General features: G+C 40.9%; 1 protein-coding gene across 1 annotated transcript in view; it reads left to right on the top strand.

Annotated features, from left to right (window-relative positions):
* Window positions 1–15,809, top strand: part of SYN2 (synapsin II) — a 189,097-nt gene that overhangs the window by 58,845 nt on the left and 114,443 nt on the right. The window contains exon 2 of the mRNA XM_058813189.1: window positions 14,445–14,502. Within this exon, the coding sequence (XP_058669172.1) occupies window positions 14,445–14,502 (58 nt within the window). The remainder of the gene's footprint in view (window positions 1–14,444; window positions 14,503–15,809) is intronic.

Raw genomic sequence — 15,809 nt, 5'->3', positions numbered from 1 at the left:
TCTCTTACAAATGATGGAAACTGGGTAACTGTGCTGAATTCTTTATTGCCTGTGTAGATACCTAATGACCATGTTTCCTCTTCTTTCTTTGGGATGAGTGATGCAAAAAAATCCTCATGAACTGAGTTTCCCCATTTTCTTTGTCTGTTTTCAGCATCTAGACCTGTCTTGTGTTCATTTCTGAGCACAAGGCTCCACTTTGCTTTCCCTCCACCTTTCCCTGCCCAATGTGGAGTTTTCCCTGCCCAATATGGAATTTTTTCCTGCCCAATGTGAGTTTTTCCTGGAGCTCAGTAATGGGGACCAGGCTCTCCACACCTGGCATAACTTAAAAAGTGAGATTTACTCTGATGGAATTAAGAAAACTTTAGGGAATCTAATCTAATTTATATAATTTCATGAAATTATTGTTCATGAATGGCTTTTTTCATATATTTTTGAATTTTTCAGTCTCTCAAACTGAGGTAAAATGTAGAAGCAGAGGGCAGAGATGGATTTTGGTCAGTGCCAGCTCTGTACCCGTGTGTCTTGTGGAAGCCTCACTGCAGCTTGGATTGTGATGAATTCTTTTGCCTAATTTTGATCTAAAATCCAGTTGAGAAAATACCTGAGCTCCTTCCTTTCCCTCTGAAACCTTGCAGAATCAGAGCTCAATGGTGAATAGATGGAAATTACTGCTCAAATTTTCTTTGGTTGCTCTGATTTTATTTACAGTGATTAATATTTTGGTTTAAAATTAAACCACCATTGCTTTTTAATTAGCAATTAGATGGACAAATGGGTGAAAGCCCTGCAGATTTGGGTGGTTTTGGCAGTGATTTCGAGGAGCTGCAGCTCCCGGCAGATGGCAGTGCTGGACTGGATGGAGCTGGGACCTGCTCTCCTCCAGCCTGGCAAGGGGCAGGAGCTCAAACTCGCTCCAAAAATTGGTTATTCCCTAAAAACACACCTGGCAGCAATGGATCTTGGTTTGCTCTGCTTCCCTTTCCTGGAAAAGAGGCGGCCTCCGCACCCCAGTGAGTCTGAAATGGCTGGAGGTGCAAACTCATCTAAAGAAATGCAGGATTTCTGTCTTGGGTGATCCTGGTGGAGCTGACAGAATGTGAAATGCATTTAGGAGAAACGCCCGTAAACACAAAAACCTTTTTTAAAAGTCTCAAAGATTTGCTTTGGTTTCCCTTAATTCTTCAAAAAGGAATCTGCCTTTTTTTCCCCTTCACAATCAGTGCATATTATGGCTGGATTATCAAAAAAAAAAAAAAAAAAAAAAGAGATCCACTAATAAGAAATCTTAAAAATAGCCTCAAAATAAAACATAGTAATACTTCAGATTCTGTCTGCAACTCAACAGGGCAATTTTTATTGTTTTTAATTAGCTGCTGGGTGGTGGAACAGGGTAATTAATTAATAAGAATGGAGAAACTCAGAGTGCAGGAGCTTGCAATGAAGTTAATGAGTGCAATGCTCACCAGGTGTGTTCTGGTTGCTATGGGAAATAGGGGCTGGTTCAAAAAGTCATAAAAACTACTGGGGGTAAGAAAGAGAAGAGGTGAAAATATAGAAAATCTTGACTTCATAAGTAGTCAGAAAGATTCATGGACTTGCTGTTAAAAAAAAATAATGGCCGTGTCTGTGAATCCTTGTGAATTTTCTTTTGCTTGTGCTGTTGGGATCTTGGGCATTACTTGCTCATTTTGTGCGCTCTAGTTTCTCCCCTGCTCACAAATGAGAAAGAGAAGGATTTGAGAGGGAACTGGCAGAGTGCCATTGTGTGGGAGTTTGATAGGAGAGCTGCCTGGGATCAGTGTCTGCTGGAGCTGCACTAATTTGTGTGGAGGCAGTAGCAAAGCAGGCTGACAGCAGCAGCCTTCCCTTCTCTAAACTTGCAGGATGGATACCCTGGGTCTGCAGCTCCAAGAGCTTTTCAACACATCCTGGATTTGTGTCCCAGCAGGATTACTGTGGAATAATCAGGAACACATTCTCCCTCTGAGGGCTGTTATTGTTTACTGGCTGGGAGGATCCTGCTTGCCCAGAGTCATAAATTCACAAGTGAAAATATTTACCAGTAACCAACCCAGCCTGGGCTCTTACATAACCAGGGCTGCTCTGGGGGGCTCTGCCAAATGGCAGCTCCTCCATGGGAAAGGCATTCCCACCCCTTCTCCTGAGGGGCCAGAGGCTGCAGCCTTGGGGGTGACCAAGGAGGGGACCACAGCCCTGTGCAGCTCCTGGGGGACCATGGGTGAATCCCACAGGATGGGGTGGGCTGGCTCCAGTTCGTCTCCTTGGGGACCATGGGTGAATCCCAGAGAATGAGCTGAGTGGGAGCACTTCACCTCCTAGGGCATCCTGGCTGCATCACCCAGGATGAGGTTGGTTCCAGTTCATCCCCTGGGGGACCATGAGTGAATCCCACAGGATGAGATTGGTAGGTCCAGTTCATCTCCTCAGGGACCTTGGGTGAATCCCACAGGATGAGCTGGGCTGGTTCCAGTTCATCTCCTGGGGCACCATGGGTGAATCCCACAGGATGACATGGACAGGGTCCAGTTCATCACAGGTGAATCCCACAGGATGGAGTAGGTGGGACCAGTTCATCTCCTCAGGGACCATGGGTGAATCCCCCAGAATGAGCTGAATGGGACCAGTTCATCTCCTGGGGGGCCATGAGTGAATCCCATAGAATGAGGTGCCTTGGGACCAGTTCACCTCTTCAGGGAACATGGGTCAGTCCCAGAGGATGGGGTAGGTAGGTGGGTCCAGTTCAACTCCTGGGCACCTGGGTGAATCCCAAAGGATGAGCTGGGCTGGATCCAGCTCCTCTCCTGGGGGGCCATGGGTCAATCCCACAGAATGAGGTGGGCTAGGTCCAGATCATCTCCTGGGCACCCTGGGTGAATCCCACAGGATGAGGTGAATAAATCCAGTTCATCTTCAGGGGAACCATGGTGTACCCCAAGGACGGGGAGAGTGGGTGCTGTTCATCTCCAGGGAACCCTGGGTACATCCCCCAGGATGTTGGTTCCAGTTCATCTCCTCAGGGACCCTGGGTGAATCCCACAGGATAAGGTGGGTTGGTTCCAGTTCACCTCCTAGGCACCCTGGGTGCATCCCCCAGGATCAGGTTGGTTCAGGTTCACCTCCTGGGGCACCACTGGTGAATCCCACAGGATGAGCTGGGCTGGCTCCAGTTCATCCCCTGGGCACCCTGGGCTCAGGGCTGTGTGAAATTCACCCAGGCAGAGCTCAGCCACGCTCAAATCTCTGAGATTTCGGAACAGGCTTTGCTGTTGTGTGCAAAAATACGCAGAGAGGTCCTGTTCTCACCCCTGTAGGCACAGGGGGAATTAGTGCTGTGGCTCTGAACCCTGCAATTATGTAATTATTGCACCGTGGGGCTGTGTGTCAGGAGAGAATGCTTGTCTGCATCTCAGTTGCTTCATGCCTCTTACACTGCCATGTTTTGGCAATAAATCTCAGATCCGACAACATTTAGCTGTGCAAAAAAAAAAAAAAATAAAATAAAAAGAGGGAAGGGGAAGGGCAGATTTGGAACCCCAGGCTGTGTTCAGCACTGCCCCTGCTCCTCTCAGCTGGGAGGGCTCAGGGTGACACTGCTGCATCCCCAAACCCCAAACCCCTGGTGCTCCCTGCTCCCCCACTGCAGAGCTGGACGTGCCCCGAGTGCTGCGGATCTTGGCTGGGAAATTCTGCACCAAATCCTTGGGAGGGTGTGGAGCCTGTCTGATTCCAGTGGTTGTTAAGCTCTGAAAACTTGGCTTGTTTTTGCTGTGCAAATGATGAGGAGGGTGTGAGCCATGGTGGGAATTTGTATTATTTAATGGCATAGTTACACCAAAATGAGCGTGCCTCTCTCTGGCAGAGATTTTCTGGTTTTAATTCAGCTCCTGATCAGATGCACCATGAGCAAATCAAGTGTCTGCACAGCTGCCTGTCACACACCACTGTCAGCAAAGCCCTTTCCATCTCTGCTGGCCTCTCCTTTGTCACAGCATCCTCACCTTGGGCTTCTCTTTTACAGATTCCAGCAGATTTTCCTGGCTTTGAGCTTTATGGGCTGTTCCTGTGCAGGACTTTTTAAAATCCATTTTCCCAAGGTCAGGCTCACCTGGGGCAGGGATATAATGTCATGTCTGGAGCAATACTTGGATGCCAGTTTATTGTTGTGTAAAACACAGCTCACAAACCAGCAGTACTGGAAAAATTCTGTTGTTCCCTAATCAGTAGTGAGAAGCTGAAAAAAACTTCAAAACACAGGCCCTTGGTTATTTGGCTTTTTAGAGAATATTGAAATCAATAAACCAAGCATGGGTTTTTGAAGTACAGACAAAATGATGTGATTGTATTTCAAGGTGTAATATTGAACTACAAGGTGGTGGGTTTAGTTCTCTAACACACTTGGGAAACCAAAAAACCATGAAAAGGTGATACTGGCAAAAACATTTTCTGCTTTCTTGGTACCCATTTGCACAGAGAATTATCTGTACAATGTAATTCCCGTGGCTACTGGAATGTGAGAATTGTGGGGTAATTGAGTTTTTGTGGCAGCATTCTGGACTTTTCTCTGGAAATGCATGTCTCTGAGGCTCATTCTTCATCAGAACTGATAAATTCTTTTTGTTTTCTGCTGAGCACAGTGTGTGAAATCCTCCTTCACTCAAGAAGGGGAAACTGCACTGGAAGTACCACCCAGATCCACATTTAGAGTCACAGGAGACTCATGAAACCAATGGAAACTCTGGGTATGAGTGAGAAAAAAGCCCACCTTGAAATATTCATTAATTCACCTGCAAGTAGCAGAGTATCACAGACAACATCAGCAATTAGCAATAATTTAATCCATGGGGATGGCAGTGATTAATTTCACTATGATTTTTGCTAATGCTGCATGAAACACATCAAGAATGTTCTGACTGCTCTGTTAATGTGCTTTTTCTGGTAGATTTAAGCAATTTGTGAGTTAGGTTCATGCCTTTGGTGCCTATCACCCATCCCTGAGCACAGGCAGGCACTGAAATATTCCAAATATTTCCATGCACCCCCTCCCTGTGACAGCTGCCCAAGAGGGGCTGACACCTGGGCAGGTCCCTTAGAGCAGGAAATTCAGGACTTTGACCATGGATCTGTTTCCCAGTGGTTGGAAACCATTTTTGGCCAATCTCATCTGCATTTCTTCCTACAGGAGAGGGCAGCAAAAGCCATGAACTCCTTTCCTTCCTCAGAAACCAAGATGAGGTTTTCTGATTGATCCACTAAAAAAAAAAAAAAAAAAAAAAAAACAAAAAACAGGGCAGCACGTGATTGTATTGAGTATAAACATAAAAACATAAATTTCAGCTGCATGACAAAGAAAATTGAAACATAAAATGCTGTTTTACATCAATTATTTGGGCTTTTTGTTCAAATGTGGCCTGAGGTGTTCCTGTAATGTGATGTTAGTGGCAGTGCATGACTTGCATCAGTGCATGACTTGCATCTTCCCCCTCTTTCTTTCCTCCCTTTGAGTAGTTCATTCAGAGCCTCAGAGAGGTTTTTAAGATGCAGTTTCTGTGTTAAATTCAGTATCCTCAAATGTGAAAATTCAAACATTGTTTGCAGTGCAACATGTTGTATATGGAGTGACACTGTCATCTCTCCAGGCATAAATTACTCAAATTTACCTCAGAGTCTCACATCTTCCTGAGAAACATCTGAAACATCGTGAACAACTTGGTATAAATAGAAAAATTAAAATCAGATGCATTTCTGACGAAAAAATGGACTGGTTTCAGTCTCAGAGGCTCTTTCACCCCATGCTGGTTTATCTGGCTTTTCAAATGTTGCCAGAAATTATCTGTAAAGTCCTCAGGTTCACTGGATTTTCTTTACCTCAATAAGAAAAAATAAACTAACCTACCTTTTGCTTATCTTCCTAGCTGGTTTGGATTTTCTCTGTCACAAGCTATTCCCAGGGGCTGCACTGTGGGACAGTTTTGCCATTTACTCAAGTTGATGTGCCTTCCTTTCTGAACAAGATTGCTCAATAACTGTTTTTTGCTCTTTTATCTTGCTTATCAGCAGATGAAATGGAAAGGATGGACTACTTAGTTGGTAGGGAAATGCCATAATTTGTTACTTTATCTTGGATTATTTGCTCCAGGGCAGAAGGTGCAGATTGAGGCTTGAACAGCAATAAAAGCTGGATTCAGAGCTGTAATATTTCGTAATTTGGCTGGCAGTGTTTTCCTGTAGAAAAGTTGGAACTTTCTGTTCATCTCATGAGTACAAAATATTTTTATGACCCCAGCCCTGGGAAAGTGTAGTAGCAGCCCTAATGAGTCTAACAGATTTGGAAAAGGTTAGAATATGTTGCATCACATATTGGGTCTTCTGCTGGTGAGGGAATGAACATTTTAAAATACCCATTTGTCATCCCTTTGCAAAAAAAAAAAAAAAAAAAAAAAAAAAAGGAGCTCCCAGGAGTTACATCGTGACCGTAAATCTTGCAGAGAAGAAATGGGCTAATGGTAAATATTACATAATGGGAGGTGTGGGATTTTGAGACATTACCAGCAAGGCAGACTTGGTGTTTAGGCATGAAAGAGGGCTTGTTTCACCTTGAGTGGGCAGAAAATGAGGCATTTTCAGTTGAGCATGCTGTTTGAAAGACCCAGAAAATCTCAGTTCAGGAGTAGGAGGCACTTTCTGCTGCATTGCATCCCCAGTGAAAACACTGCTCAGGCACAGACAGAAACCCTCCAGAATAAAAAGGATTGGAAGGATAAAAAGTGGAAAGAATAAAATGTCTCTGTTTAGTTGAAATGATCAGAGTAGAGGGGGTTTGATGCATTCCAAGGGATGGGAGAACTTGTTGGAAAGGAAAGGAAAGGAAAGGAAAGGAAAGGAAAGGAAAGGAAAGGAAAGGAAAGGAAAGGAAAGGAAAGGAAAGGAAAGGAAAGGAAAGGAAAGGAAAGGAAAGGAAAGGAAAGGAAAGGAAAGGAAAGGAAAGGAAAGGAAAGGAAAGGAAAGGAAAGGAAAGGAAAGGAAAGGAAAGGAAAGGAAAGGAAAGGAAAGGAAAGGAAAGGAAAGGAAAGGAAAAGGAAGGGGGACTGGCAATGAATTAGGAGAATAAAAGAGGGATTGAGGTGGAGGTTATGGAAGCCTCTGAAGGTGCCACAAATAAAGTTGTTGCGAAAAAACTCCCTGCCTTTCTAGCAAGAACTGTGTGAAGCCCAGACAGGGAAATGGAATAATTGCTGCTTAATAAAATTGTGTTCTTTATTTCTAGCTAGGCTATGGGTTATTTTTAAGTGAGTTTTTAGAGGTGGATTTCTTTGGGCAGGGAAATCCTCCACTGGGGAGTGTTTACTGTGGTTTTTCAGGAGTGTGGCCAAGAGAAGGGAGTGGGGAAGGGGATGAGGGTGCTGACAGGACCCTCATGCTTGGGTTGGGTTCTAAGCAAGTTTTAAACAAAGTTTTTTGCTCCAGGCTGCAGAGGGGAGGGCAGGGAATCCCTGCAGAGGAGGAGCAGGGGCTCCTGCAGGGCTCTCCTGCTCTGCTCAGTGTGAGCTCTGGGGTGGCTGTGCCCTCCTGTGTGCAGTTTTATCTTCTTTTTTTTTTGCCAGGGATGGGATTAAATGTGTGAGATGGAATTTCTTGTTGGGACTCAGGTGTTTATTAGTTTTATCTATGTCACAGTCTCACAAACCCTGAGTTCTACAGCACTTCAACAAACTAAAAATGGAGTCGTGTCTCTCTCTCTACAAGGCCTTTTAAGCCTAAACTGTCCAATTAAGAAATGACACCTAAATTATTTTTGCTTTTAACCCAATAACCAAACACGCATGGCCTGCAATGGGGAATTTTTATCTAATTACACAAAACCATCGAGGCCCATGGAGAAGAAGGTGAAGAAGAAGGTGAAGAAGATGAAGAAGAAGGAACAGGCTCCAACCTAAAACTTCCATCTTGCTTTATATATATTACTATATTTTAAACCCTTAAACTCTGATTTTTCCATCCTGTGATATTACACACTTTTATTTAAATTCCACGCCCACAATCCCAGTTCTATCATTTAATTTTATCCCAGCTCTATCAATCAATTTTGGAAGTTCCTCCACGGCCTCAGGTCAGTGCAGTGTTCTGGGGGTCAGTGCCTGGCAGCACAGAAAGTCTGAAATTCTCATTTTCCAGGGTTCCAACACTGGTGTTCCTCTACAAATGGGCAGCTCAGAGGTGCAGAAATCCTGGCAGAATTCACTGGGACAGCGCCATGGGCAGCCCAGCTGGGAGGGCAGTGCTGAGATGCACCAGGACAGCAATCCTCGCCTTTGTTCCCAGTAATTCTCTTTCCGTGTGTTATGATTGACAGCTCTGGTACAGAAATATTTGATGCAGAGATTTCAGGTACAGAGGCACCATGAAAGCTCAGACATATTGGCACAAACAGCTTTTTTTTGTTGTTGTTTTTTATCAGCATTTTATTTTCCCCTTCAAAATGATGGAGTGAGAGTGAAGAAGTGCATCAGTCATGTCCTACCTGCCATGCTGGGGAAAAAATGTATGAAATAAATCAAATTTCAGTCGGTATTTCTGTGAATTGTCACCTCCTGGGGTGGGGATTGAGATGCACCAGGACAGGAATCCTTGCTTTGTTCCCAATAATTCTCTTTCTATCTGTTATGATTGACAACTCTGGTATAGAAATATTTGATGCAGTGATTTCAGACACCATGAAACCTCAGACATATTGGCAGAAACACCTTTTTTTGTTGTTGTTGCTTTTTATCAGCAGTTTATTTTCCCCTTCAAAATGATGGATGAAGAAGTGCATCACTCATGTCCTAGCTGGCGTGCTGGGCAAAAAAATGTACTAAATAAATCAAATTTCAGTTGGTGTTTCTGTGAATTGTCACCTCCTGGGGTGGGTGACTGTGTCCTTGCCATGGAGAGGGCATTGCACCCAGCTGGGTGATGAGCAGCAAAGCAGAACTGTGAGCCGTGGAAGCTTCTGGAATCACCTGTGCTGTCCCAGGCCAGGAAAGGCACTGCTGTGCAGATTTACAGTTAAATGCAGATTGTCATTAATGTGATGGAGCCCAGCCCAGCAGGGAGCACTGCCAGAGCCAAAAGTCGCTCAGAGTCACACGTCTGGTGCGTTCTGACATTTATTTTGTGCTGCTGGCTGCTGCTCCTGAGGCAATCTCTGTCTGAGGCAATACCTGCAGAAAACATCACTGTTTGAGGGGAGAGTGAAAGAGGGGCTGGGGCAGGGGCCAGGGGTGGAACTGCACTGTGCAGACACAAAAAGAACGTGATTTAAACCCAGACGGCTCTTCGCAGAATCTCAGTAACATTTAGGAATATCAAGGCCTTTCAGAGTCAGGTTTTAAGCAGGATTATTTTTAGTTCCATATCAGCCTTTTTTTTTGCAGAAATGTGGAACAAGTAAATAAAGGAAAGCCTTAAATCACTGTGGTTAATTCTATTTAAGCATGATAACCTCATCAGGTTGAGTTACCCAAAGGAAGCACAGCAAATGGTGGTGCTGTCAGCTGTAGAGCACAAGGATGCTGACACAGAAATCCCCCCTGGTGTCAGTGGGATGGGGTTTAATTCCCATAAAATGAAAATGCTGTGCAGATCTTATCGTGCACTGGTTTTGTTAACACCAGCTTGTGGTCTTCCTGTGTTTACAAAAGTCTTTTTTAATTGAGCTGAAGAACAAATGATTTCTAAGCCCATTTGAACTTGAAGACTGGGCTCAACTTGAAATCTTAACTTGAAGACAAAATTTTGTTTCTCTTCATCTTTTTCTGGCCTATCACTGAGACACTTTTAAATTCCATGGAATTCTGGCTGGGTCTGTGTCATTTGTCAGTATCTTTACAGGGAGTTCACTGATAATTCCAGTAAATTATTTGGGAATAGTCTGCATATTTATATTTATATTTATATTTATATTTATATTTATATTTATATTTATATTTGCAGTAAATTATTTGGAAATAATTCTATATATAAAATATATATTATAATTATTATAAATTTATTTATTTATTAAAATAAGCTATTCTCACTAAATTATTTTGAAATACTATATATATATATGCATACAGATATATGCGTATAGAATAATTGGGAATATTCTGCATATATATATGCACATATATACATGATATATATAAACACATAATATTTGGGAATATTCTCTCTATATATGCACACACCTATATATGATATATACATATAGAATATTTGGGAATATTTTGTATATATATATGCACACACACACATATATTTGATATACCCATATAGAATATTTTGGAATATTCTGTATATATATACACACACATATGTATATGATATATGCATATAGAGCATTTGGGAATATTCTGTATATATATATACATATATATATATATATATATATATATATATATATGTAGTTATATAGTTATATATATATATTTTTATATATTGTTATATATATATAAAAGAAATGTGAATATTTATACATATATATATGATATATGAATATAGAATATTTGTGAATATTCTGTATATATGCACACACAAATATATATATGTATATATGTGTGTTCATATATATATATTTTAAACCAGGTTGGTCTCATGGCATAGTAAGATACTGTGGAACTGTAGGTAGACGCTGTGTAGCTGAATAAGGAAATAAATCAGATTTATTATTTATATATTTGAAACTCTTTTAATGCTTCTGCCTCACTGCTTGTCCTTGGCAAAGTTCAGTGAGTGCAGCGAGTTCAGGCTGCCTCTGTGGCAGCTGCATATTCTCTGCTGGTTTCATTTTAAATATGAATTGTGCAGCGAGAAATGCATCAATATTTCAGGTGTTCTGAGCAGCCTCTGTGGGCAGCATCCCTTCCCCAGCTCTCTGCTCTCTCTGCAGCCTTTGGAAAGTGGTGGAGTTTCAGGTGGATGATTTATGATTTTCTTCCTTTTCTTCTTTACCTACAATGCAGAAACCATCCACACAGCAGACCAGTGTCACTGTAAGCACCCCTGGTTTGGGGTGTGTTTGGTTTTTAGTGCTCACCTCACCCTCCCCAAAGCCCTGTCCTGGACAGCTCTGGAGCTCTTACAGCCATCCCACACCCTGTGCCAACAGGAATGAGCCTCAACAGGAATCTGAGACTGCAACTGAGGGGAATTCTGTAAATAAATAACACCAAACAATTGCATTCCTCAGCTGCCCTCAGAAAAAAATAAAATCAGTTACCATAAGCATGTAATGAATGTCATTATGACAGGACTGCCTCTTTCTTTTATTGCAAATGGGGAATAATTCAGGCAGGGAATGGCTGGATTTCCAAGGCAGAGCAAATAAAATTAAAACTAGGTTCTGTTTCACAATAACCACATGCTAACTAATGCTTAGACTTTGTTATGAAATGTTCAAGTCATGAAACTCTCAGTTGTTCTTCAGAGATACCAGTGGAGTTTTTGGTGGTTTTTTGGGTTAGGGTTGGGATTAAATGTGTAAAATGGTACCCCTTGTTTGGATTTAGATGTTTATTAGTTTTATTTATATTATAGTTTTACAAATTGTGAGTTTTATAGTACTTTGATAAACTAAAAATGGTGTTGCATTTTTATAAGGCTTTTTAGGGATGAACAGCTTAATTAAGAAATTACACCTAAATTATTTTCATTTTTAACTTAATAACTAATTACTCATGGTTTGCAATGTGGATTTTTTAATCTAATTACACAATACTACTTAAACTTATAAAGAAGAAGGATTAATTTTTAAAACTTTTATCTTTATTTATATATATTATCATATTTTCAAACTTTAAACTCTAAGTTTTCTACTGTGTGATATTACACACTTTTATTTACTCTACACACCCACAATCCCAGTTCTATCATTTAATTTTGAAGCTTTCTCCATGGCCTCAGGTCAATGCAGTGTTCTCCTGGGGTCAGTCAGCACAGAAAGTCTGAAATTCCCAGGAACCAGGGAATGCCATCAGATACCAAGATAAATTCCTGCAGTCTGTGGCTCAACATTTGGAGAATATTGTGGAATATTATACATTTTCATGAAAGTTGTTGGCTAAAGCTGCTGCAAAATTGATTTTCTTGAAATGATTGAATGTCGGGTTTGTTTTCAAGCCTCAGATTGCTTAACTCCAGTCCTCACTACTCCTGTTTATTTTCAAAGCTGAAGTCATTTGTTGAAACGTGAATCATGCCAGAGCTTAGCTCTTTGGAGATTGCCTCATGTTTGAGCAGAGAGACTGAATTTAGAGTAATAGCATCTCACTAATTAACAGCTAATGAGTGTTTTGGTTATCTCACCAACACATTCTTGCAGTAAAGAGCAGCAGGGTCAGTCCTGGGCTCTCTGTGCTTTCCCAGCTCCATTCCTTCTCTCAGAGCTGCCAGTTCCTGAGATGTGTTAGGGCAGCTTTAGGGGGAGTTTTAATCTCTGCATAATTACCATTTAAATTTGAAGAAACTGAGTATTTAAACTGGTTTTCCAGGAGGCAGCTTCACCATAATGTGGTCAAGACAATTGTATTTCAATTAAATGTATCATGTGATGTCCCAATAATGCACTTCCCTCACCTGTTTCTGCACCAGACATAAAACCCAGGAGCTCATCCTGCTCCCAGCTGTTGAATTCTTGGGGACCAGAACTGGAGTTTGAAGTGTTTTTTGCAGTGGTGAATGTTTAGTTTTCCAGAGGGGCATTAAAGCTAAAGTCTGTTGATGTGAGTTGGGTGCAGACCCCTGATTATGGGAACCTTCCTCCAGCTCAAATCTCCTGGTTTGTCCCAAAAAACACATCCAGAATCCCCAAAGCTTCCAAGGGGTGATGCTCACATTCCTCTTAAGGGATTCCAAAGCAAATTTGGAAAGATAAACAAGTGATTAATGGTATTTCTGTAAATTAGGTTCATGTTTAACTTTTACTTTTAGTATGGGCATAAATATTTGGTAACACTAAGCTGAGTGTGCACCTCCTAGAACAGAACAATGGATTTCAAACTTCATCTTTCCTGTGTATTTATTGCAATAATACAGTTAAAAAAATAATAATACAAATGCTTTTTTCTTTTTTTCTTCTCTCCCATTCCATGTTTATACAGAATTAATGGTTGGGCAATATTTTATTGTGTGATTTCAGTATAAACACTTCTACCATCCATTATCCACATCCTTAAGAAATTTCTTTAAGAAATACCCTTATTGTTTATGAAATGCTGCCCAAGGCAGCATTCACATTTGATTATTAAGAAATTTTGTTTATCCACTGTTCAAACCAATGGTGAAATTCTTCTAGATCACAGCAGAAATACATTATTAATATATGTATTGCTATTGCTTTCATTGGGGAGGTAGATTTCATGTAACACAGCAGCATTTTGTTAGATGAAATGCACTAGAGGCATTTTGTTAGATGCATTTTGTTTGAAATGCACAAAGCTGCTCTTCTGTAACACTTGAGGTGATGTTCTGTGCTGTTCAGTTTTTGAATTGTGCAATATTTTTTTCCTTGCACAAGAAAAAAGCAGGGAAGGCACCCTAAGCTTTGGCTTGAGCAAAGGAAACGCAGAGAGGCTGATCCCATGTTCCTTCAACAAGATCAGTGTCAGAATAATTCCTTTTTATCCACAGATTTATCTTTTTTGTTGAAATTCTCCTTTAGTCCAAAGCAGACACATGCAGCCTGAGGGATACACGGGATGGATTCCTGCAGGAATGTCTGTTTGCAAGGCCTGGATCAGTGAATTCTGTTTTATCCCAGCAACCCTGGTGCATAACAATTGCCCATAAACTCTCCTTCACATTAATTATTTCATACCAAGTCAGTCTAGAGGAAGGAAAATTGATTAGGAACCCAAGCAGGCACTCAAATATCTGACAACAGCAGTCTCCAGTTCTCTGACACTTTAAAAACAATATAAAGTTTCTAAGCACTGGCTTATTCCCAATAAACCAGTTTTTCTAAATGAAATGTGTGGATAAAAATGAATGTGAGTTGTTGTCAGGAAGTTGTGCACAGGGAAATGAATTTCCACTGCCGCTGTTGACTTTGAGAGCAAGATTGTACCTGTTTAATAGGATTTATTTTATATTGTTTAACAGCTGTGAAAGGTGTACTTCTGGTGTTTCATCATTTCAGTGCATTTTCACCTCAGTGCTGGAAATCACATCATGCTTTTATTACAAAATATTGTGGGAAGGGGCGAAGAATACAAGGGTGGAAAAGAAGGAGAATTGTGCATGTGCAACAGGTAGATTTAATATAAAATATATTTATTTAATATAAAATATATTTGTGTGTTTTCAGGACATTGAAGGCAATACAGGAAGTTTTCTATAGACACTGATTACAGATAAATACATCCTTGATTTTCTCTCCTTTTTTTTGTTTTTCCCTGCAGGGCCAAGGCTTTTCGCGGAAAAAAGGTCCATGGAGAGTATGACATAAAGGTGGAACAGGTAACTGGCTTAGCCTGAACATTATTTTTGTATCTTTTATATTTATATATATATATATAATATATATGTAAATGTTATTTTTGTATATATTACATATTTTTAATTTTTATTTTTTTATTTTTATATCTGTGCATTTATAGAAACATATATATTTAAAAAATGTGTGTAATCCCTCCCTGGGGGGATTTAAAAGCTCTGTACATGTGGCACTTGGGGACAGGGTTTGGCCTTGGATTAATGATAATGGAGATTATCTGAGAGGGCTTTTAAAACCTCAATGATTCCATGGTTCTCTCTGCATTCATGTAGAGAAATATTCACCATCTTTGTACCCCAAACCCCTCACAATTAACGAAATTTGAAGGTTTGGTCTGGGGCAAAGGTGATTTTTTCCCCCTGGATCTGCTGGGATGTTGGTTTCCTGTGTTTCCACTCACAGCTTTGGCTTTAGCTCTTGAATTCTGTTTATCCCAACCTACAGTTTTCCCACTTTTACCCTTCTGCTGGGTAAAAAGTGATAAAGTTTTCCCATTTTTACCCTCTGGGTGTGGGGCTGAGCTTCCAGCTGGGGTTAAACCACCACACCCCGTTTTTGGCACCCAAAATGGGCTCTTCTGAGGGGATTTTCACCGTCATTTTCCCAGCATGAAAAACATCTTGCATTCAGGAGCTGTTGCTTGGAGACTGTGAAGTTCCCAGACACTCCATGAATTACTTGTGGCAGTTCTGTATCACTAATTCCCCACTCAGGAACAGAAATGTGCTCTGGGTGCAGTCCTGGCTTGTGGGGGTTTAAAAAAATCCATAATAAATAGGAATAGGCATGGAGATATCATTTAGGGTGCACTATTTATTAAAAAAAAATCCATAATAAATAGGAATAGGCATGGAGATATCATTTAGGGTGCAATAGCATTATAGATATTTTATTGAAGCTGAAACTTGGGATTTAAAGACATCATTTCACTGCTTTTGAATCTTGAATTGCTCCAATAGATGCTGCTGTACAAAGCATCAATCCTTGAGTTGTTTTGTCTTCTTTTAGAGTTTTTTTTTTGCTTTTTGGGGTATTTCAGGTTGATTTTGGGTTGATTTTAGGCGATTTGGTGTCCCTCACCCTCCCTGGCCAGGTCATCCAGCTCCTACTGGGGCTTTTGGGTTATTTTGGGGTGATTTTGACATCATTTTTGGTGACTTTTGCATATTTTTATGGGTTTTTAAAAATTTCTTGGTGGTTTTCTGCATTTTGGGTTAATTTGGGGGTTATTTTAGGTGATTTTGGGTCACTCACCCTCCCTGGCCAGGTC

Source organism: Ammospiza caudacuta, chromosome 12 (genome assembly GCF_027887145.1).
Source record: "Ammospiza caudacuta isolate bAmmCau1 chromosome 12, bAmmCau1.pri, whole genome shotgun sequence".
NCBI lineage: Eukaryota > Metazoa > Chordata > Aves > Passeriformes > Passerellidae > Ammospiza > Ammospiza caudacuta.
Note: the sequence above shows the minus strand (reverse complement) of the source record. Positions and strands in the feature narration are given on the sequence as shown.